Genomic DNA, 24,569 nt, shown 5'->3' with positions numbered 1-24,569 from the left:
GCCACTAAAAAGGATCATTACCCCTTACCTTTTATCGATCAAATGCTAGAAAGATTATCCAAACATACACATTTTTGCTTTCTAGATGGTTATTCTGGTTTCTCCCAAATACCCGTGTCAGCCAAAGATCAATCAAAGACTACTTTTACTTGACATTTTGGTACTTTTGCTTATAGATGTATGCCTTTTTGTTTATGTAATGCACCTGCTACCTTTCAAAGATGCATGATGGCTATATTCTCTGACTTTTGTGAAAAGATTTGTGAGGTTTTCATGGACGATTTCTCCGCCTGTGGATCTTCTTTTGATGATTGCTTGAGCAACCTTGATTGAGTTTTGCAGAGATGTGAAGAAACTAATCTTGTCTTGAATTGGGAAAAGTGCCACTTTATGGTTAATGAAGGTATTGTCTTGGGGCATAAAGTTTCCGAAAGAGGTATTGAGGTTGATAAAGCCAAGGTTGATGCTATTGAGAAGATGCCATGTCCCAAGGACATCAAAGGTATAAGAAGTTTCCTTGGTCATGCCGGATTTTATAGGAGGTTCATTAAGGACTTCTAAAAAATTTCTCGGCCTCTGACTAATTTATTACAAAAAGATGTACCATTTGTCTTTGATGATGATTGTGTAGAAGCATTTGAAATAATTAAGAAAGCATTAATCTCTTCACCTATTGTTCAGCCACCTGATTGGAATTTACCCTTTGAAATTATGAGTGATGCTAGTGATTATGCTGTAGGTGTTGTTCTAGGGCAAAGAGTTGATAAGAAATTAAACGTTATTCAATATGCTAGTAAAACTCTAGACAATGCTCAAAGAAATTATGCTACTACTGAAAAAGAATTCTTAGCAGTTGTATTTGCTTGTGATAAGTTCAGACCTTATATTGTTGATTCTAAAGTAACTATTCACACTGATCATGCTGCTATTAAATATCTTATGGAAAAGAAAGATGCTAAACCTAGACTTATTAGATGGGTTCTCTTGCTACAAGAATTTGACTTACATATTGTTGATATAAAGGGAGCTGAGAACCCCGTTGCAGACAACTTGTCTAGGTTAGAAAATGTGCTTGATGACCCACTACCTATTGATGATAGCTTTCCTAATGAGCAATTAAATGTCATAAATACTTCTCATACTGCTCCATGGTGTGCTGATTATGCTAATTACATTGTTGCTAAGTTTATACCACCTAGTTTCACATACCAGCAAAAGAAAAAGTTCTTCTATGATTTGAGGCATTACTTTTGGGATAACCCACATCTTTATAAAGAAGGAGTAGATGGTGTTATTAGACGTTGTGTACCTGAGCATGAACAGGAACAGATCCTACGCAAGTTTCACTCCGAAGCTTATGGAGGACACCATGCTGGAGATAGAACTGCACATAAGGTATTGCGATCTGATTTTTATTGGCCTACTCTCTTCAAAGATGTCCGTAAGTTTGTCTTATCTTGTGATGAATGTCAAAGAATTGGTAATATTAGTAGATGTCAAGAAATGCCTATGAATTATTCACTCGTTATTGAACCATTTGATGTTTGGGGCTTTGATTATATGGGACATTTTCCTTCCTCTAATGGATATACACATATTTTAGTTGCTGTTGATTACGTTACTAAGTGGGTAGAAGCTATTCCAACTAGTAGTGCTGATCATAACACTTCTATTAAAATGCTTAAAGAAGTTATTTTTCCAAGGTTTGGAGTCCCTAGATATTTAATGACTGATGGTGGTTCACATTTTATTCATGGCGCCTTCCGTAAAATGCTTGCTAAATATGATGTTAATCATAGAATTGCACCCCCTTATCACCCTCAGTCTAGTGGTCAAGTAGAATTGAGTAATAGAGAACTCAAATTAATTTTGCAAAAGACTATTAATAGATCTAGAAAGAATTGGTCCAAGAAACTTGATGATGCATTATGGGCCTATAGAACTGCATATAAAAATCCTATGGGTATGTCTTCGTATAAAATGGTTTATGGAAAAGCATGTCACTTACCTCTCGAACTAGAACACAAGGCATATTGGGCTATTAAAGAGCTCAATTATGATTTTAAACTTGCCGGTGAGAAGAGGTTATTTGATATTAGCTCACTCGATGAATGGAGAACCTAAGCCTACGAAAATGCCAAGTTGTTTAAAGAAAAAGTTAAAATATGGCATGATAAAAGGATACAAAAGCGTGAGTTTAATGTAGGTGATTATGTATTGCTATACAACTCTCGTTTAAGATTTTTTGTAGGAAAATTTCTCTCTAAATGGGAAGGTCCTTACGTTATCGAGGAGGTCTATCGTTCCGGTGCCATAAAAATCAACAATTTTGAAGGCACAAATTTGAAGGTGGTGAACGGTCAAAGAATCAAACATTATATCTCAGGTAATCCCATAAATGTTGAAACCAATGTTATTGATACCGTAACCCCGGAGGAATACATAAGGGACACTTCCGGAACGTTTCAGACTCCGAAAAGGAATAGGTATGTGGTACGGTAAGTAAACCGACTCCAAAACAGTTTTTAAGGCAATATTTCTCCATTTTGGAATATTTAGAAACATAGAAAAATAAGTAGCAGTCCGGAAGGACACAAGGGCTCCACGAGGGTGGAGGGCGCGCCCCCTACCTCGTGGGCACCTCGTGTGCTCTCCGGACTCCGTTTTCTGACACGTTACGTATTTTGGTCGGTAAAAAATCATTATATAATCTCCCGGAGGTTTTGACTCCCGTATCACGCAAAAATCTCCTTTCTTTGTTTCGAGCTGTCCTGCTGCAGATTTGAGCAACATGTCGTCCCAGGATTCGGAAGGAGAGAGCTATGTGGCTGATTACCTTGCAGATCCTAAAGTCTATGGGGATGTGGAGCATTGTGGTTGGACTACGGAAGAAGAAGAGGACTATGAACCTAAGGGAAAGGAGGAGACGAGCTCAGATGAAGATGAAATCCCACTACCTCAACCTGGGGACATGCATGTGGAGTTCAAAAAGTCAAGCCTCCCTGATAGAGTAAAGAAACCTAAGATCGAGTTTATCCCTTTTCGCCTCTTGCAGGAAAACAAACAGGAACTATGCAAAAAGATACTAAGCCTGGAGTAGGAGATCGAGGACCTAAGGGACCAAAATTCTGTCCTCACGCGTAAATTAAGGAAGAAACCTACGCCATCAACAAAACCATCACCGTCTCCACCAACAAAGAAGAACTGAGCATCGGGTATGGGCACTCCCCTTGGCAACTGCCAAGCTTAGGGGAGTGCCCCGGTATCGTATCACCATCACTTTTATCTTTACCGTTTTTCTTAGTTCGATCCTTTTGGTAATATCTTGATCTAGTAGAATAAAAGTTCTTAGTATGATCTAGTCATGAGTTTTGCTTTATAATTTCTCTATGTAATCAAGTCCGTGAGCTATATAATAAAGATTAGTGTTGAGTCAAGGGCTTGATTATTTTTCCATGATCTTAAGTGAATAAAAGAAAAGAGAAAGAAATAAAAAGAAACAAAGAGATCATATGGATCTCATGGAGAGTAATGAGCTCACATAGAAAAATATGACGAATAAAAGTTGTTGAGAGTTGACAAACATAGTTTTGATCATCGTTGCAATTAATAGGAAGTAATAAAGAAAGAGTGGTCTTCACATATAGATATACTATCTTGGACATCTTTTATGATTGTGAGCACTCATTAAAATATGACATGCTAAAGAGTTGACATTGGACAAGGAAGACAACGTAATGGGTTATGTTTTCTTACATCTGAGATAAATTATATGGTCTTGGATCACCCAACATGGTTGAGCTTGCCTTTCCCTCTCATGCTAGCCAAATTCATCGCACCAAGTAGAGATACTACTTGTGCTTCCAAATACCCTTAAACCAGTTTTTCCATGAGAGTCCACCATACCTACCTATGGTTGAGTAAGATCCTCCAAGTAAGTTGTCATTGGTGCAAGCAATAAAAATTGCTCTCTAAATATGTATGACTTATTAGTGTGGGATAAATAAGCTTTATACGATCGTGTGATATGGAAGAAATAAAAGCGACAGACTGCATAATAAAGGTCCATATCACAAGTGGCAATATAAAGTGACGTTCTTTCGCATTAAGATTTTTGTGCATCCAATCATAAAAGCACATGACAACCTCTGCTTCCCTCTGTGAAGGGCCTATCTTTTACTTTTATATCCTACATTGCATAAGAGTCATGGTGATCTTCACCCTTCCTTTTTACATTTTATCCTTTGGCAAGCACAGTATGTTGGAAAGATCCTAGTATATATGGCTAATTAGATGTGAGTTTTCATGAACTATTATTGTTGACATTACCCTTGAGGTAAAATGTTGGGAGGCAAAAATATAAGCCCCTATTTTTCCCTGTGTCCGATTAAAACTCCATACCCATAAGTATTGCGTGAGTGTCAGCAATTGTGAAAGACTATATGATAGTTGAGTATGTGGACTTGCTGAAAGGCTCTTATATATTGACTCTTTCCTATGTTATGGTAAATTGCAATTGCTCCAATGACTGAGATTATAGTTTGTTAGTTGTCAATGAAGTTTATGATTCATACTTGAAATTGTGATTGAAATTATTACTCTAGCATGAGAAATTATATGACAAGATTTATATAAGTTGCCGTTCTAAGAATGATCATGATGCCCTCATGTCTGTATTTTATTTTTATTGACACCTCTATCTCTAAACATGTGGACATATTTTTCGATTTCGGCTTTCGCTTGAGGACAAGGGAGGTCTAAGCTTGAGGGAGTTGATACGTCCATTTTGCATCATGCTTTTATATCAATATTTATTGCATTATGGGCTGTTATTACACATTATGTCACAATACTTATGCATATTCTCTCTTATTTTACAAGGTTTCCATAAAGAGGGAGAATGCCGGCAGCTGGGATTCTGGGCTGGAAAAGGAGCAAATATTAGAGACCTATTCTGCACAGCTCCAAAAGTCCTGAAACTTCACGGAAGATGTTTTCAGAATATATAAAAAATACTCAGCGGAAGAAGTTCATCAGGGGGGCCACACCCTGCCCACGAGGGTGGGGGGCGCGCACTACCCCCCTGGGTGCGCCCCCTACATCGTGGGCCCCTTGGTGGCCCTCCGGTGGCCATCTTCTGCTATATGAAGTCTTTCGATGGGAAAAAAATAAGCCATCTTCTCGGACGAAACTCCGACGCCACAAGGCGGAACCTTGGCGGAACCAATCTAGGGCTCTGGCGGAGCTGTTCTGCCGGGGAAACTTCCTTCCGGGAGGGAGAAATCATCACCATCATCATCACCAACACTCCTCTCATCGGGAGAGGGCAATCTCCATCAACATCTTCACCAGCAACATCTCCTCTCAAAACCCTAGTTCATCTCTTGTATCCAATTCTTGTCTCCAAGTCCGGGATTGGTACCTGTGGGTTGCCAGTAGTGTTAATTACTCCTTGTAGTTGATGCTAGTTGGTTTAATTGGTGGAAGATCATATGTTCAGATCCTATATGCATATTAATACCCCTCTGATTATGAACATGAATATACTTTGTGAGTAGTTACATTTGTTCCTGAGGACATGAGAGAACTCTTGCTATTAGTAGTCATGTGAATTTGGTCTTCGTTCGATATTTTGAGGAGTTGTATGTTGGCATCCCTCTAGTGGTGTCATGTGAACGTCGACTACATGACACTTCACCATTATTTGGGCCTAGAGGAAGGCATTGGGGAGTAATAAGTAGATGATGGGTTCCTAGAGTGACGGAAGCTTAAACCCTAGTTTATGCGTTGCTTCGTAAGGGGCTGATTTGGATCCATATGTTTCATGCTATGGTTAGGTTTACCTTAATACTTTTGTTGTAGTTGCGGATGCTTGCAATAGAGGTTAATCATAAGTGAGATTCTTGTCCAAGTAAGGACAGTACCCAAGCACCGGTCCACCCACATACCAAATTATCAAAGTACCGAACGTGAATCTTATGAGCGTGATAAAAACTAGCTTGACGATATTCCCATGTGTCCTCGGGAGCGCTTTTCTCTATATAAGAGTTTGTCCAGGCTTGTCCTTTGCTACAAAATGGATTGGCCCACTTTGCTGCACTTTATTTACTTTTGTTACTTGTTGCTCGTTACAAATTATCCTATCACAAAACTATCTGTTACCACTTATTTCAGTACTTGTAGAGAATACCTTGCTGGAAACCGCTTATCATTTCCTTCTGCTCCTCGTTGGGTTCGACACTCTTATTTATCAAAAGGACTACAATAGATCCCCTATACTTGTGGGTCACCAATGGGGGAGCGAGCGTGCCTAGATGTGGACGGGGGCTGGCTGGATGAGGATGGCCCCGCCGTACGATCGGCTTAAAAAAGGACAACCGCCGTCGCTGACGTATGGGCCCGCGGTCACAAATTAAGTTGACCAGGTAGATGGTGGGCCGTTGGACGACCACCAAGTAGGGTCGCGGCGGACACTGAGAAGGCGCGCGTGGCGTCCGTTCCGCGTCCGCGCCGACACATTTGGGGCGCATATTTGGCCCGCAAATGCGTCGGCGCGGACGCGAAGAGGACCCATTTGGGTTTGGGTCGGCGCGTTGGGCCACCATTTTTGCCCGCGCCGACCCAAATGAACGCGGGCGGACGAAATTGGTCGCCCCATTGGAGTTGCTCTTATATCCAACGTAAACCTAATCTTAAGCGAAGCTCATTCGACTTTAGAGCATTTCCAACGGCCACACTAAAATCAATGTTTTTTGCGTGTGCGTTACCGCTTCGGGCGGTCCAGCGGAGGCGCAAAAACCACGCGCGCGGCATATCTAGTTCAGTGCGTGGGCCAAAACGCCATCGCGCGCCGCTTATTTGCTGCGCCCGCTCCCGCGCTGCTTATTTGCTGTGCCCGCTCCAGCACACTGGACTCTCGAGCGCTTGCTCGCAACTCCACCTAACCCATCCAGTCGCGTCGCCGCCACTGTCCGCGCCACCCCATTTATTCCGGCGACCGTTCTGGCGCTTCCCCCGCCTATCCCCGCGCCGCGGCGGCTTCCTCCATCTTCCTATAGTCACCGCCGCGCCTCGTGCGCGGCTGTCCTCCGACAAACAATGCCCGTCCGCTCGGCGCCCGCAAGGTGTTCGACAAAACGCCCGCAAGGTATGTATTTCTCAAACTTCATGAATTTGGTGCATGTTGATTGTAGTTTTTAAAGCCTAGTATTGAACAATGTAGATGAGTTCGTCTTATGATTCTTTCGAAGAATAATTTGATATGGAAGAGGAGGAAGATCTTGCAATGATCCTAGCTATGCACATCAATAAAAAACCGAAGCATGGTGGTTCGGTTATGGGTCGGCAGAAATTTGCAGGGATAGGATCGATGCCCATAACAGATTGATGAGGCATTATTTCGTGGAGAATCCCACATACCCGGAGTCGTACTTTCGTTGCCGGTTTAGGATGAGCACCGAGTTGTTCAGGTGCATTGCAGAGAAACTAGCGAGCCATGACCGGTTTTTTCAGCAAAGGAGGAATGGCGCCGGAGAGCTCGGGCATAGCACCTTTCAGAAGCTGACAGCCGCTTTGCGTATGTTGGCATACGGTATCCCGGCTGATCTAGTTGATGATCACTTGGCCATGGGTGAGAGCCAAGCCATCATGTGTGGCAAGCGCTTCGCAGTCGGAATTTTCCAAGTGTTTGGCCAGGAGTATTTGAGATCTCCTAATGCTGAATACGCCGCAAGGCTATTGGAGATGAACAAAGCTCGCGGCTTCCCAGGTATGCTTGGCTCAATATATTGCATGCATTGGAGTTGGAAGAATTGTTCAAAGGCATGGCATGGGCAATTCCACAGCCAAAAAAAGGGTTCCACTATAATCCTTGAAGCGGTGGCCGATCAAGAGACTTGGATTTGGCATGCTTTCTTTGGAATGCCTGGATCTTTGAATGACATCAACGTTGTCAACCGGTCACCACCGGTGAATAAGATTGCAAATGGTGATTTTCCACTAGTGCAGTTTGTAGCAAATGGTCGTACATACAACTATGACTACTATCTTGCGGATGGGATCTACCCAAAGTGGCAAACATTTGTGAAGCCGTTGAAAAAACTGGAAGGTAAGAAAAATCTAGATTTCCACAATGCTCAGGCGGCGGCTAGAAAAGATGTGGAGAGAGCTTTTGAGATTTTTCAAGCCCAATTTGCTATTGTGAGAGGACTGGCCAGATTTTGGAATCAAAAAATGCTTTGATACATCATGCACGCTTGTGTGATCATGCACAACATGATCATCGAGAATGAGCGTGGCCAAGATGTAGATTACTCTCAGTATGAGCTCTTGGGACATCCCGTGAAAGTGCGACGGAGGGCTGAAAGGGTGGCCCGTTTTGTTGCCTCCTATCATGCCATTCGACGTCCCGTAGCTCATGATGATCTTTAGAAGGATCTTATTGAGGAGTGGTGCGCTTGAAATGGCCAACAAAGAGCATCATGATTTGTGCGTTTGATGTTGTATTGTCGAACTATTTGTTATATTGTTGAACTATTTGTTGTATTGAACGATAAACTATTTGTTTGAGTTGTAATAACGAAATTGAACTATTTACTGTTGATTTATTTTGTTTGTGTTTGATCTTTCTCCTTGTGTTTAGAATGCATATGTTGTTCGTGCGAGAGCCGCGCGCGCTGTATTTTTGTGCGCTGCTGGAGCTACGCGCGTGCTGCATTTTAGCGCGGCTGCTAGAGCCAACGCTGCCCGCCGCGCCAAACCAGGCGATGGGCACGCGGCAAAGTAGTTTTTAGCGCGCGGCGCATTGGGCGGCTGTTGGAGATGCTCTCATCATGTCCATGTCCGACAGACTGTTGCGCTTCCTAGAGTGTTTGTTCCATTGCCAGCGAGGTAGAATAGGACATGTGACATGAGCCGGCTCACGGGACTCAAGGTGTAGTCGTCTCTCAAGCCCTACTCTTCCTCGTCGGAGCCCGGAATCCTGACGATGCCGGTGGACGTCAGATTGATGATGGATCCATCCTAGAATGAGCCGACAACATCCACTACGACACAGTTGCGGCGCCCGGATTGGTGCACTGTATGGGGAGCCGGAGAATGCGCTCCGCCTCGCCAACGTCTACCGCCCCGAGGGTTGCCGCCGCTTCCCGTGTCCGCTACCTCGCACGACGGGAATGCCGCGCCATGTGGTGCGTCCTCCACCTCGGCGCACCAACGAAGGGGTTCTGTGTCCGCCACCGCGTTCAGACGCCGGATGGACTGCACCGCCTCTAATAAGGCAGCATTTGCACACCTAGCGGCAGTCCATGCGTCATTTAGACAGACACAATAAGTCCGAGTGCTTCCATCGAGCGGCCTCCTCCCGGGAGCGGCGAAGCACAAGCCGGACGGTCATCTTCTTCTCGGGGCCGTGTGGGATGAGCTCGGAGCCGACGAATATAGAGCTTTAGGACTCGGGTCCGCTACCCGCCATACCGAAGATCGCTAGACAGGAGCTTGGGGGCGGAGTGGAGTGGACTGAAGTGGCTTGGATTTGGTCGGAAGAGCGAATGGAGATGATTATATGTGGGGTCGAATGGACCAACGTGGGCGGGGATTATACGCGCTGCGACACGGCGGCGCTCGCGTGCGCTCCGCCACCCGTCACCGGGTCATAGCCGCGGTCGACCGCGGCCGCCGCTCTCGTGCTGGCATTGTTGTTGCCCGCGGCGGCGACGAGGAGCAGACCGCCGGCGGACACGAGCAACCGCCTCCTCGTTGTCGTTGCGGCGGATGGTGGTGAGGAGATGGCGACGGGTGGCCGTTGAAGCGGTGTCTCTTCGGTGGAGATGGAGCCCGCCAGCGTCACGGGCGTCAGCATTTGCATTGGGACGGGAGGCGTTTGCGGCTCACATGCTCACTATGTTTCTCGAGAGCCAAGAGAACGCAAGATAATGTTTGAGATGCCGGACTAAATGTGTGGCATGCAAGGAAAAAACATAGCACATTGTATATATGACCAGCCGACCACGTGACATATGTAGTAAGCAATTCAAACTAATCCAAAAAAAATATGGCCATTAGTTTCTACATCGGTGACATTAGCAAAGGAGATGCCTAGACACCGGAGGTAGCGGCTGCAGACTCCAACACATGATGAAAAACGTCACCGTGCCCAAAAAAGTTATCTCTTCGGGCACTTTGGGACGAAAAATGCCTCGCCGCTCGGATCCATCTCCCCCTTCCTACTTCCATTTGCCGCCAGAACGGCCACCGCTATACCCCATTTGGTCGCCATCACCACTGCCACACCGCTCCATTGCCGGATCCACTGCCCCCTTCGTCCGTCTAGCCGATGCACCACCGCATCGACCGAATTGGTCACGGCTTCATCGTCACCGCCAAGCCGAGGAGAAGCACAGCCTTTCGCGGCATTCGGCTCCGGCCACTATGCCGCGGGGATCTTGTGCGACGGGATGCAGCATGCACCGGCTTGGGGCCTTCAAGACACCAGAGCTCGTTGGCGCGCTTATGACGTCGTTGCTTTGAGGTACCACTGGCCGAAGTCTGAGCCGAATTTTTTGGATGTCATGAGCCCGGAGGTGACGGAGTTCCTTGCTCCTGAATTGTGAAGTGTGTCTCACAAGGAGAAGGAAGACCGCCTCATCATGCAACAGTGCACCACCATTGAGAGTGATGAGGCGGCTATGGCGAGGTTCTCCGCGAAAAATCCGCAACATGTGCAGGTGAAGTGCAAATCCTCCTTAACCGCTGAAAAATTGAGTGACAAAAAACAATGAGCAAGAACTTGATCTCGTATTGACGCGGCGAACGGCCCACGTGCCAAGCGGTGACGGCGTGCGGCTAACAGCCGTTTACCAGCCCGACCCACCGTTAAAGGCCGTTAGCTGCGCCTCATCTTTGTTGTCGGCACGTGGGCGGTTTGCCGCGTCAAAATGGGATCAAATTTTTGCTCAATGTTTTTAGACGCTGTCAATTTTCGGCATGGTGAATTTCATCAAGGTTTGTAAATTGGCGGTTTTCTGCTAGTGACACCTCTGTTGTGGTGGTTTTTAACATTTCACTCGTTCCAATGTGGTCTCGTCGTTTTTGCTTACATAGACAATTGGATTCATTTTAATCAAAAAACATGTTTGGCCAAAAAATTGACCAGCACGCAGTTGTTGCTGCAATAACGGCGCCTGTGTGTATATATATTTTCTCACTTTTTCTTTGTGAGGATATATTGTCTTGTTTCCAAACGTGGTTTCCACATAGTTTTCATGATAACTTCACCCCAATTGAATAATTAATGTATATTGTCTTGTTTAATAGTAGAGCAGCGATATAAATAAGAGGTAATATTGTCGGGAATCATAGAAATTGTGCTCGATGTTCAGTTTGATGCTAAAACTTTAAATATACGGATTTCTAGTCATCTAACTTACGTTCTCGTGCAAATACAGTCACTTTGCTCATATTCAGACGTATCACATGCTTACGTGGCACGCCAGCGTGGCTATGGCCCACTGTTAAACACCGAAACAGCTCGCCACGTTTATTGTTTGTAGAAGCACCCTTGCTCTGCATTTAATTAATTTAATTGAGCATAGTCCCCTTTGTGTATCCCACTTGTCAGCATGAGGTGGTGTGAAAAAATCTATACCAATATAAAAAGACTCAAAGGGGCAGATCCAATTAATCTCGGCCATCAAATCATGTCAATCCAGTGACCTAGACTGCTTCAATGTCGAGCGCTTAACACGTTTAGTGTGCAATTAATTTCATGCCAAATATAGTGCTAATCACATAATAACACATAAATAATATCCCATTTAATATCTGCATGCACTTAATATATTTCCAAATTAACGTGCATTGCACGTACATATTGACTAGTGAAAATAAGAAGTACACGCGCAGGGATTTGAACTCCATACCTCAGGTACATCCATGCACAAGCAAACCACTACACCCACTACATATCCAAACTAAACATCGAGCGCAAGTTTTATGACTCCCGATAATATTAGCTCTATAAATAAATACGTCTGTATCAGTGCAAAAAAATGATTTCAAGAATTAAATATGCACCGAGATATTTCCCGCGTGCTTGCCCATGAGCTATAAAGTCAAGGAAAGCAGCTTGGGCACACTATCTCTTTGAGCGGTTTGGCACTCTGACTCTTGTCTCTTGGACTAGCTTGCCGCCGGCGGCACAAGATTCGCCTTTTCTTCTTCTTGTCCCGTGCTCTGCTGTCCATCGCGCAACGGGAATAATGGCGGCGAGGCCTTCGCAGGACGCGCCGCTCCAGCTCTACACCGTGCAAACGGACCAGCCCCTCGCCACCGTCAACCGGCTCCTCGCGGCCCTCCACGTGGCGCTCGCCGCCGCGGCCATCGCCCACCGCGGCGCCCACGTGATGCTGGCTCCCGACCTGGTGCTCCTCTTCCTGTGGGCGCTGTCCCAGGCGCCCATGTGGCGCCCCGTCTCGCGCGCCGCCTTCCCGTCCCGGCTCTCGCGCCCCGCCCTCCCGGCCGTGGACGTGATGGTGGTCACGGCCGACCCGGACAAGGAGCCCGCGGCGAAGGTGATGAACACGGTGGTCTCCGCCATGGCGCTCGACTACCCGGGCGGTCGGCTCAGCGTGTACCTCTCCGACGACGCCGGGTCGCCGCGGACCCTGCTAGCGGCCAGGAAGGCCTACGCCTTGGCCAGGGCCTGGGTGCCCTTCTGCAGGAAGTACGGCGTGCGGTGCCCGTGCCCCGACAGGTTCTTCGCCGGCGACGATCAGCTCGACCTCGGCGATCACCACCGGCAAGAGCTCGACGACGACAGGCTAAGAATCAAGGTGCGTACATGAATTGATTTGGCAGTAGAATTCCTTGTATGTAGAACTATAATTTTACCGGATTATTTTTCACTGGTATACGTACCATTACGTACCACGGCTTTTGTTTGGGTAGCTCTAGGCAACTTCAAACTTCAAAACATAGTATACTTGTCGACATCAGAGACTATTTGGCTGAATGAGCGTTGCATTTGTCCTCGTTGTCCACGGTCAGCAGTCTAAACTTTGAAAATAACCTGACGTGCATGTACACAACACCCACCAGTCCAGAGTCCTGACTGCTCCGCGTCTACACCGCGCTACTCCTACTCCCTCCGTTCGGAAATACTTGTCATCAAAATAGATGAAAAGTGATGATCTAAAACTAAAATACGTCTAGATATATTTCTTTTTATTTTTTTTGATGACAAATATTTTCGGGCGGATGGAGTATTACAAACTTACAGTATTACATACTGTCTCTGTCCAAAAAACCTTGTTCCTTAAATGGATGTATCTAGCAGAGAGACAAGTTTTTTCGGACGGAAGAAGTACTGCTTAACCATCATCGATCGCGCACTGAGTTTTCTTCTGGCGCGACATCACACTGATTTATTAGCTGTAACTTTATGTGATCATGTCTTAAAAACCACTTGTCTTGTGTGAATACTGTTAAATTTATTTGTTTGCTCTCGCAAAAAACTATTACTCCATATTTGGTTGCACGAGTATTACTTTAAATATGAAGTGGTTTGCTTGAAACTTTAGTTCATTGTCTAGTTTTGAAACTAGGATAACATGTGTGCGATGCTGCCCCACAGGCCACACCACGCCACACGTAGCATGAATCCACACAATAGATCACCGACACGTCTCCCACCAAGGATGGAGGCCAGTAGACAGTCGTAGGCATATGTATGGCTCTGTTTGGTTCGGCTGTGGATTTCTAAAAGTAGCTGTGGAAAAACAGCAGTGGAAAATTTGATGTGAAAAAGATGTAAGTCATTTGGCAAATCAGCTGATACAGCTTTTTGAGATTTTGGCCCACAGCGGAATCAGATTTTGAAAATCACGTCCTGTGCTGCTTCCACTTTTGGTTCAGATTTTGGCAGCAGATTTCTGGAATCGAATTCTGCTGGGTTCACCCTTTGGTTCAAATTCTGCTGCGCGACAACGGAATCCGTCAATAAAAGCCAAACTAAACAGGGCCTATATAGTCGCGTTGGCCCTGTATACACCTGTTATTTCGTATCTCAAAATCAACAATGAGAGGAACACAAAGCACAACACAGGCATATAGCTAGCTGGACCATAACCATACGGCTCAGACACATGGTACGTAACAAAGGCATCGAGAGGCAAGTGGGATTCCATAGAATAGCCAAGTCTGTGACAAGTGGTCGAGGCATAAACCTGATGGAATCAAATCAGACACAATCCTAAGGAATCGTCAAAGCTCCCGTGAAACGAATGCTACACATCGGAAAAGAAATTGTGAAGATAAATACTATGAGAATCCTTAGAAAAAAACACGTAAACTCAACTAGGCCGGAAAAGGGACACTGGCATACCCCACCAGCCAGACTAGGGTATGCTCCAGCGCGACCACAATTCTTGAGTCAATCTGATGTTTCAGCTCGGATTTTTTTACCAGTTTTTGTCAGTATTCTCCTTTTAGATGTTTTTCTTTTTCACGTCCTTTTGTATTTAAATTCGTGGACATATTTAAACAAACCATGAGTACTTTAATAAAATATAGATGATCATTTTCTAAAATTCTTGAACATTAATTAGGGAAAAATTTAAATTTTGTGAATACTTTGTAAAATCTACATTTTTCACCGATATAGTTTTTTTAGCCAGGCGTTGCTGGGGTTTTCCCTATAAGTTTTCTTATATAGAGCAAAAGGTGTCAACTTTTTTTCCTCGATCCAGAGCGAATGAGGGTGCCCTAATTAGACCGGCCCACCCTAGTGTTATACGGACAATTTATCCTAAGGGCAATAAATAGGAGCCCCCGACAAATTTGGTAAAAGCTCTGGGAAGAGTATAACCCTAAGATTACCAACAAAATCTTAGTAATAATAATGTTCTAAGGCAGTACCAACAAAATCGCATGAACAGCGGTGGTGGAGCGCTCATAATGCAACTTTAACTGGGCCAACCCATTCGGAGTTGCGTGGGCCTTTGGGCTGCAAGCCCCGACACCGACGGCATCGCCCTGACATTTATTTTTTCTTCAAATTTTGCAGAATATGTATGAGACGTTCAAAGAGGGTGTCGAGGAGGTGATGAACGACGCAACTCTTTCTCAGAGTTGGACAAAAGCAGATCACGATGCTCACGTTGAGGTAAGAGCATCTCCAACGGCCGCACAAAAATTTGGCGCTCAATAAAACTTATAGCGCGCCACTTTAGCACTTTTAGTGCGCCGAGACCAACATCACTTTTGCAGACGTCCAAAAACGCACGCACAAAAAGCACACAGTGCAAATGGTGAAGCGCGCGCAATCCGGAGCTCAAAATATGCTCCGCACAATAGCGTTTTTCAGCGCGCGTCTAAAAACTTGTAGCACTATAGCATCTGCTGGAGCTGTGCGGCGCCAAAAAGATAAAATTTTAATGCGTGGAGTTCTTTTTGGGCGTCTGTTGAAGATGCTCTAAAGCACACAGCCGTAGCACACCCGATAGATATATATATGTCTCTGAGTAATATCCACCCGCACCATGTCAGATCATCACCGATGAGCAAGGGCAAGACAGCAGCCACAGCAACTCCGGCGACGGCGACGGGGACGAGGACGCCATGCCCTTGCTGGTCTACGTGTCTCGCGAGAAGCGGAGGTCGTCGACTCACCACTTCAAAGCCGGCGCACTCAACGTCCTTGTGAGCACCTACTCAATTGATCACAACGTACAATCGTGTGTTTTTGCCAGAGTTGATCTTGTCTTACATTGTTCTTGTCCTTGTTGCGCAATCCAGCTCCGGGTGTCGAGCCTGATGAGCAACTCGCCGTACGTGATGGTGCTGGACTGCGACATGTACTGCAACAGCCGGAGCTCCCTCCTCGAGGCCATGTGCTTCCACCTCGACGGCCGCCGCCGCGCCGACCTCGCCTTCGTGCAGTTCCCTCAGATGTTCCACAACCTCAGCAGCAGCGACATCTACGCCAACGAGCTCAGGCCCATCTTCTGGGTACGTAAGAAGACCAATCGACCATGCATTGCATCAGTCATCTTCTCAGAATTTTCAAGTAATCTTGGTGCATGCATGGTGCAGACGCGGTGGAAAGGCTTGGACGGCCTCCGGGGCCCGATCCTCTCCGGCACCGGCTTCTGCGTCAGGAGAGACGCCGTCTACGGCGCCGGGCCGGGCAGCTCACAGGAGCAGTTCTCCGGTGTGGAGGTCGGCGAGCTGAAGAGGAGGTTTGGCGTCTCGAATGGTCACATAGCGTCGCTGCGCCGATCCGGGACCGGGAGCACCATTGTTGCTGCAGGTGATGTTCTCCCGCAAGATGCAGAGTTGGTGGCTTCCTGTGATTACGAGACGGGCACCGAATGGGGCGAGGATGTGGGCTTCTTGTACCAGTCGGTGGTGGAGGACTACTTCACCGGCTACCGGCAGCTCTACTGCCGTGGGTGGACGTCCGTCTACTGCTTCCCGGCGACGGGGTCGAGGCCGCCGTTCCTCGGCAGCGTGCCCACCAACCTCAACGACGCGCTGGTGCAGAACAAGCGGTGGATGTCCGGCTTGCTCGCCGTCGGCCTGTCCAGGCACTGCCCCCTCGCCTCCGCCGCCGCCATCTCCGTGCCTCAGAGCATGGGCTTCGCATACTACGCCTTCACGCCCTTGTACGCCTTCCCCTTGCTCTGCTACGCCACCGTGCCGCAGCTCTGTTTCCTCCGCGGCGCCACGTCGTTCTCAGAGGCGGCTTCGACGCTCTGGTTCGCCGCCGTGTTCGCGTCGTCGTCGCTGCAGCACCTGGTGGAGGTGTCGGTGGCCAAGCGTGGGCTGGCGGCGAGGACGTGGTGGAACGAGCAGAGGTTCTGGGCACTCAACGCCGTGACGGGCCAGCTCTTCGCCTGCCTCGGCGTCGCCCTCAGCCTGGTCGGCGCCGGGGGCCGGGCGGTGGACTTCGACCTCACCAGCAAGGCGTCCGGCGACAGGCTGTACCGGGACGGCGTGTTCGACTTCGCCGGATGCTCGGCGCTGCTCCTGCCGGCCACCACGCTCTGCCTGCTCAACGCTGCAGCGCTCGTCGGCGGGGTCTGGAAGATGGTCGGCAGGGGCGGCAACGTGTCCGGCACCGGCGAGCTGTTCCTCCTCTGCTACGTCGCGGCACTTAGCTATCCGCTGCTGCAAGGGATGTTCCTCAGGCGCGATCCTGCAAGAGTTCCTGCGCGGATCACGGCAGTGTCCGTCGCCATTGTTGCCACTCTGCTATCCTTGTTTGGTTAGGCCGGCCACTTCCACAGAGTTTGAGTGACACCTAAGATACCAGTTCCATCCAAGCTTCCAAATGCGCCACACCAATTTCTTTTCTTGCTAAAATATTTTCTGGGCATATATATATGAGCTGGAAAGAAAATAATAAAACAGAGGAGGACATTTTAGCTCCCGAGCAGCCGAGCAAGTGTACACCATGTGACGAACAGTAAAAAAATTAAAGTAATCTGATTTTATTTACAACAAACGTCTTCATGTGTTCTAACTCCATGTAAATTTTGGTGAAGAACTGATATAGTGGTGATCTGAAAAAAAGTCAGTACTACAAATATTTTTTAGAGAACGGATTTTTTTTCTCACAGCACCACCACGAATGTCACTTGTTCATGAAAGTTTACACATATGTAATATGTTAGATGCGAAAAAATCTGTTTATTTTAATATTGTATTCATCCATGAGCATATGAGCTCGAGCACATATTGAATTTCCAATAAAACAAAAAGGTTTCCTTTTTACAACATCATACCGTGTGTACAAGTTAGGTATAATGTTGTTGAAGATATGCTCATTTGCATTGACCCAAATAGCCCATGATAATAATTTCCATGGAAAAAGGACACGTTGAATCTATCGAGAGCAACTAGTTAACGAGCGCTCCTTCGGGAGCCCCCAACTATCAGCACCATTTGGCGCGCTCTCAACCATTCGTCACGTGTCGCGCTCTGGACACTCCTTCCGGATTTTACTTTTTACTTTTCCGCACGCGTTTTCGGCTTTTTAAACGATTTTTTCGGGTTTTTTCGACGTTTTGGTTTTCCTCGGGTCTTCCTTAGCTTTTCGATCAATTCACTTTTTTTGCGCGAAAAAACGCATTTTTTTCGCGAGAGTCACGGTTTTTCTTCTGCGAGAGGCACAATTGTGCTTTAGCGAGAGTCACGGCCGTGCCTTTCGGAACCGAAAAAAATGTCTTTTCTATTTTTTTCTTTCGCGAGAGTCAAGGTTCTGCTCCGTGAGAGGCATGGTTGTGCTTTCGCGAGAGTCACGGCCGTGCCTCTCGAAAAGGGAAAAACAAAACACATTTTCTGTTTTTTTTTTCCGGGAGATTCACGGTTTTGCTTCCACGAGAGGCACGGTTGTGCTTTCGCGAGAGTCATGGTCGTGCCTCTCGGAAAAGGAAAAACAAAACGCGTTTTCTGTTTTTTTACTTTCACGAGAGTCATGGTTTTGCTTCCGCGAGAGGCACGGTTGTGCTTTCGCGAGAGTCACGGCCGTGCCTCTCGGAAAGGGAAAAACAAAACGCGTTTTCTGTTTTTTTTTCTTTCAGAAGAGTCATGGTTTTGCTTCCGCGAGAGGCACGGTTGTGCTTTCGCAAGAGTCACGGCCGTGCCTCTCGGAAATGGAAATAAAATACATTCTCTGTTTTTTTTTCTTTCGCGAGAGTCACGGTTTTTGCTTCCGCGAGAGGCACGGTTGTGCTTTCGCCAGAGTCACGGCCGTGCCTCTCGGAAACGAGAAAAAACATGTCTTTTGTTTTTTTCTTCCATAAGAGTCACAGTTTTGCTTTCACGAAAGGCACAGTTGTGATTCTGCGAGAGGCACGGACGTACCTCTTTCAGAAAGGAAAAAAAACCCGTGCTCCCAGTTCGGTTTTTTCGTCCAGTTTTTTTCGTGAAAAAAAGTTCGTCAAAATCTATCAACATGGTATCTAGTTTTGAAGATCTCGACGGGAGGAATCCAACAGCGAAAACAGTTCGAGATTTGGACGCACGGTTTAAGAGATAAAACATTTTGAATAAACGGATCTACGAAAAAAAGGAAAACTCTCAGGTTGCGACAAGTGGCGCGCTACATGTGCACCACTTGTCGCGACCAGGGAAGGTGGAGTGTTCTTTGCAACAAGTACTCCTTAATTAGTGATTTCGGAATCTATCTTATAGGCTGACTAGGAGAGTCTTCCTCGTCGCTGTTGACAATCATTTTTTATTAAAAATAGTTCAACAAATTTTAAAAAGTTAATGAATTTATAAAAAGTTTAGGAAGTTGAAAAAGGTTCAAAAAATTTAGGAAAAACTTCAGGAACTTGAGAAATGTTCATGGGTTTGGAAAAAGTTCATGAATTCATGCAATGTTCATGAATTTTAATAAAATCTTTACGAATTTGAAAAAATGTCAAACTAAGAAAAACAAAAAAAAGGACAAAGGAAAAAGGAAAAGGGTAGAAATAAAAAGGGAAAAAATAAAAACCAAAGAAAACCAGGTCTAGAAAAACAAGAAAAAAAAAGAAAACGCCACACAGGAATCTTCTAGAATCTTCCCAAAACCGGAGGAGCTTCCCGCTAAAAACTGCCTGATGGGCTGGCCCAAGCTGGCGCTATAAGCGCTAAATAGGAAGTGGGTGACTAGGAACAGCGCCCATGATGATTGATCAAAAGTAGCATATATTTGGACAAGGTTTGGCAAGCTTTACAATTTTAGAATAGGCGATCTCTTGTTTGCAAGACTCCATCACCACAAATTTAAGATGCATATAGTTTGGCAGAAAAAAGTTTTTCCGTGTAGCATGGCTATGGTATTTAGTCTATCATGCATAACAAGCCAACCGTTTTTTTTTCAAACCATAGTGGAGAGATGCATGTATCCATTAAATAGAAAAAATAGTACAACACCAGATGGCACCACCCCGGGAAAAAACTACAATGGAAACGACCAAAGGATCATCGACACAAGCACCACGGACCATCGACCTAGAGTAGACGGAACACTAGCAACCCAAGCAGGAACTATCAGGAACCACACATAAAATCAAAGGCCATACACTGGAGGAGCTTGCAACATTGGAGAGCACCTACCAAGATAGCAAAAGAACAAGCCATCCAGGATGGCATCCCCACTATCCCAAAAGTGAATATATGGTTTCAACCCTACTGAATGTCCCACAGCCTATCCTACATGGCACACCACATAAACAGTCAATGAAAGTCAAGTCTAGTCGACACAAGTCAAGAAGGTCAACAATAGTCCAAGCAAGCTCCCCATCAGTCCAAGCAAGCCACTAGCGACATTTGTTGTTCTAGTGCGCTGGTCCTTGGGGCCTCAAGACAATGACTTTCTAACTGTCTACTATAAACAAAGTTTGATGTACTTCAATGAGGGAGAGGCGATGATTAATACCTTAAATATTGAAATGTTGCTTGCAACTTAATTTCACTAGATAGCACCCCGCACGTTGCTGCCAAAATTTATAGCAATGAAATTATATTAAAAAAAGTAAAATTAGAATATATGAGAATAATGCCGAACCACATTCTCACCATATGGCCGTAGAAAACCTAGAGGTAAATGGAGGGTGGATGCAAGTTATATTGCTTTATGACTCAAGTTTAATTATTTGTTGCTCAAAAGAAGAAGAAGAAGAAGATGCAAAATAATGATGCGGATGACTTGCATGTGCTTGATGATCAGATGGTGTGGAGAACTTGCATGTGGTGAAAAGTGGATTGGTTGCATGCGCTTGATGATGTGGATGGCTTATGATTTAAACTATGTGGGAAATTTCTGCATAAGCAAAACAAATCTTAACTTGAAAAGTTATGCATGCCACAACTAAATGCAACGTGTTTTAAAATCCGCTTAGAGTACGCTAATGTATGTTGCATGGTAGATGATTCTCACACGTAGATTGGACGGATGCTAGCGAATCAAGTTGGTAAATCTAATGGTATAACAATTTTGATGATGTAAAACCAAGCGTATGCAGATAAGATAATGGGATAATTAGAAGGAGCGGTGTCCAAGTATCTCGTTGTGAGCTGTCACTTCAAGCTGTGCATGCAGTCGGGGCGGATGTCGTAGCAGGTGACCGCAGGCGATTTTGACTTGTCTAGTAGAGATCGCATTGCCATCCGGGCCGGGGTGGTGCCACGGAATGCAAACAAATCGCTCCGGTGCAGCCAAGATGACCACACTCTACGCAAGGCCGCTATAAATATCCAAACCTCCTCATGAAACAACACATCAGCGCACCACGTACGCTTGACGCCGATCGACCGAGCTCCAAGTTAGTGGCCATGGCTGCCGAGAGCCCAGCATATTACTCGCTCCTCCTGCCTCTCCTTCTGGTCGTGGTACCTGCGCTCTACCTGGTGGGGGTGTTCCGCAGCCGCAGGAGGTCGGCCGGCCGACAACGGTTTCCGCCGGGGCCATGGGCGCTGCCGGTGATCGGACACCTGCACTACCTCGCCGGCTCGTCGGTCCCGCCGCACCACGCCATGCGCGACCTGGCTCGGCGCCACGGCCCGCTCATGCTGCTCCGGTTCTGCCAGCTCCCCGTGCTCGTGGTCTCCTCACCGGACGCGGCGCGCGAGATCATGAAGACCCACGACGTGGCCTTCGCGTCGCGGCCCCTCAGCCCGACCATGCAGCTCTTCCTGCGTGGCTCCGAGGGCCTCGTCTTCGCGCCCTACGGCGACGGCTGGCGGCAGCTCCGCAAGATCTGCACCCTCGAGCTCCTCAGCAACCGCCGCGTCCACTCCTTCCGCGCTGTCAGAGCGGAGATGCTGGGACGCCTGCTCCGCTCCGTCGCGTCGGCGGCGTCGGCGTCGGCGTCCGTGAACCTGACCAGGGGGCTGGCGTCGTTCGTCGCGGACTCCTCGGTGCAGGCCATGATCGGCCGCCTGAGGAGCGACGACCGCGACACCCTGTTCACGCTGCTGCGGGAGGGGCTTAAGATCGTGCCGGGGATGACCCTGCCGGACCTCTTCCCGTCGTCCCGGCTCGCCATGCTCCTCAGCCGCGTGCCCGCCAGGATCGACCACCGCAACAAACGCATGGCCGCCTTCATGGACTCCGTCATCCGGCAGCATCGGGACAACAAGAGATCAGCCGACGGCGGAGAGGAGCACGCCGAGGACTTGCTTGACGTGCTCTTGAGGCTCCAGGACGACATGGACTCCAAGTATCCCTTCACCACGGACAACATCAAATTGGTCATCATCGTAAGCTCTCTCCCGAATCCCGATCCTGTCTAGTGTTTACCAATTACCATCACCAAGACTCCTCGATCGAAAGGCGTCAACCAACCATTATTGTTTGCATGCATGCAGGACCTGATTAGTGCGAGCAGCGAGACTACGTCGACCACGCTGGTGTGGGCAATGGCCGAGCTGCTCCGTAAGCCGGCGGCCATGCGGAGGGCGCAGGACGAGGTCCGGCGGCAGCTCGACGGCCACCGCACGGTGACGGAGGACGGCCTCACGGACCTGCACTACCTGCGGCTGGTCATCAAGGAGACGCTCAGGCTGCACCCGCCGGTGATGCTGAAACGGGAGTGCGGCGGCCCGCGGCAGCAGCTGCTCGGCTTCGACGTGCCACAGGGCGCCATGGTGCTGGTCAACGCCTGGGCGATGGGCAGGGACCCGGCCCACTGGGACTCCGCCGAGGAGTTCGTCCCGGAGAGGTTCGAGAGCTGCGGCACGCCGGACTTCAAGGGGGTGGACTTCGAGTTCCTGCCGTTCGGCGCCGGCCGGAGGATATGCCCCGGCGTCTCCTTCGGCCTCGTGCACCTCGAGCTCGCCCTCGCGGCGCTGCTCTTCCATTTCGATTGGAAGCTGCCGGACGGCATGCTCCCCGAGGAGCTGGACATGACTGAGGAGGACGGGCTCATCACGCGCCGGCGGGCCGAGCTAGTGGTGTTCGCTGTCCCTCATGTCCCTGTTACAACAGGGTAGACGTACTCGTATTAGCACCAAAAAAGAGTTTCTTGTGTTTGCACGGTTTGTGTTTGGGGTGACTATCGCGAGCGTTGGGTTTTGAATTTATGATTTTAAATAAATGTCTTGGCTACCGTTGTAAGTATCTGCAGTTTTTATTTTGCTGTTTTTTAGGGAAAGGCATCATGGCAACTTTATTATGAAGAATTGCTAATTGTGCTAAGATAAAAGAGGAGGTTCCCTAATAGGATCTTCAACAACCGTCCAAGGCGCGGCGCACTCAAAATCAGAATACAGCGTCAGCTGAGCCAATTTTTGGCGCGCGGCGGGGTGCTGCTCCAGCGGCCGCTGCAAAATAAAGCGCGCTCGAGCCGCTTGAGCAGGCACGCTATATTTTTTTTCCTTGATGCCTACTATGTGAACTCCGATTCGATACACATTTGGTTACGATAGTACAAATGTGGAGATAGTTTGTCACATAGCCTGCTTCTACGATACAAAATAGTGCGTAGATAGTTCATAGTCTTCTCCTACGAATCTATGATAGATAGATAAGACGAAAAATTGCTACTACTCGTTATTCTCCGACTCGGACTTTGCCTCGATGATGTCCTCCTCCGACGTCTGAGCGTAGGCGTCAAGGAACCGCTCGTCACTGGAGTCCCAGGACGACGCATCTCCTAGCTTGATGTTGAATTTAGCGACCGCCTTCTGCGTTCGGTTGTCCTCGCGATAGGCCGCTCGCTCCTCCCTCCTCTCTTGCCTCTCCGCCCTCCTCTCGGCGAAGAACTGTTCCTCGTTGATGATGTCTTGCGGGAAGCGTTAGCGCCCAAGCGCCATGGCTTCCTCGTTCATCTCGGCCAGACTGAGACGGCGCTCCCGCCTCCGGTTCTCGCGACGATTCTCGTCGGTGATAAACCACGGAGGAGGCGCCAACTCATGTGCCTGCTCCCGCGTCGCCACGTCCGTGAAGTTCATGTCCCAACGGGACCGCCGGAGGCGCCACGCCGCAGCGTCGTACACGCGGGCGCCATCCTGGGCGGTGTCGAAGGTTCCGAGGCCGAGACGCATGCCGCCGCCCGACCGAATCTCGACGGAGTAGGTGTCGGACAGACGCATGCGGACACCGCGGTAGCCTGAAGCTCCACGGCGGCGAGGCGGTATGGTGGCGCGGTGGTGGCATGTCGGCGGCGAGGAGAGAAAGCGGTAGAGGGAGCGACAGAGGGCACTGCAATTTTATAGGCGCGCCGGACGTGGTGCGCCAAATCTAGCACGCGAGCTGCCGCCTTTTCCTGCGCGCGCAATCGTTTTTTGCCTCCGCTGAAGCGCGCTAAAATGTCCCGCGCGCGCTAAAATGCCATATTACCGCGCGCGCGTCTTTTGACGCGACTGTTGGAGATGCTCTAAAACAATGATCGAATTTGGCATAAAAGTAATAAAAACCTCAGAAATACAAGCTAAAAGATGCGCAACTTGATTGGCTTCCCTAAGACAATGATCGAATTTGACATTGACAGAACCTTGACATAAAAAGGACCATTCTTCATAAACAGCAGCTTGCTACGCAAAAGATGTGCTTAGTTGGTCGCACCCCTTTTGATGTA

At 47.7% G+C, this 24,569-nt stretch overlaps 2 protein-coding genes across 2 annotated transcripts; both read left to right on the top strand.

The window, feature by feature from the left end:
* Positions 1-12,156: 12,156 nt before the first annotated feature.
* On the top strand, positions 12,157-17,428 carry LOC119267101 (cellulose synthase A catalytic subunit 7 [UDP-forming]-like). Its single transcript, XM_037548414.1, has 5 exons — positions 12,157-12,830; positions 15,062-15,160; positions 15,544-15,696; positions 15,793-16,005; positions 16,090-17,428. Exons 1-5 carry the CDS (start codon positions 12,258-12,260, stop codon positions 17,266-17,268), a joined length of 2,217 nt encoding a protein of 738 aa, XP_037404311.1. The 5' UTR covers positions 12,157-12,257; the 3' UTR covers positions 17,269-17,428.
* Positions 17,429-21,324: 3,896 nt separating this feature from the next.
* LOC119271933 (premnaspirodiene oxygenase-like) lies at positions 21,325-22,983 on the top strand. Its single transcript, XM_037553567.1, has 2 exons — positions 21,325-22,251; positions 22,360-22,983. The coding sequence occupies exons 1-2, from the start codon at positions 21,325-21,327 to the stop codon at positions 22,981-22,983; spliced, it is 1,551 nt and encodes a 516-aa protein (XP_037409464.1).
* Positions 22,984-24,569: the final 1,586 nt, after the last annotated feature.

This window comes from Triticum dicoccoides, chromosome 3A, assembly GCF_002162155.2.
Source record: "Triticum dicoccoides isolate Atlit2015 ecotype Zavitan chromosome 3A, WEW_v2.0, whole genome shotgun sequence".
Lineage (NCBI taxonomy): Eukaryota > Viridiplantae > Streptophyta > Magnoliopsida > Poales > Poaceae > Triticum > Triticum dicoccoides.
The sequence above is the reverse complement of the archived record's forward strand: the minus strand, read 5'-3'. Positions and strand labels throughout refer to the sequence as shown.

What these genes read in the sequence shown, in the direction of transcription:
- LOC119267101 (XM_037548414.1), top strand. Translation starts at nt 12,258, where the DNA reads ATGGCGGCGAGGCCTTCGCAGGACGCGCCGCTCCAGCTCTACACCGTG. An exon ending in CCGGCGCACTCAACGTCCTT is followed by an intron (nt 15,697 to 15,792) that starts GTGAGCACCTAC and finishes TGCGCAATCCAG; the next exon opens with CTCCGGGTGTCGAGCCTGAT. An exon ending in AGCTCAGGCCCATCTTCTGG is followed by an intron (nt 16,006 to 16,089) that starts GTACGTAAGAAG and finishes TGCATGGTGCAG; the next exon opens with ACGCGGTGGAAAGGCTTGGA.
- LOC119271933 (XM_037553567.1), top strand. Translation starts at nt 21,325, where the DNA reads ATGGCTGCCGAGAGCCCAGCATATTACTCGCTCCTCCTGCCTCTCCTT. An exon ending in ACATCAAATTGGTCATCATC is followed by an intron (nt 22,252 to 22,359) that starts GTAAGCTCTCTC and finishes GCATGCATGCAG; the next exon opens with GACCTGATTAGTGCGAGCAG.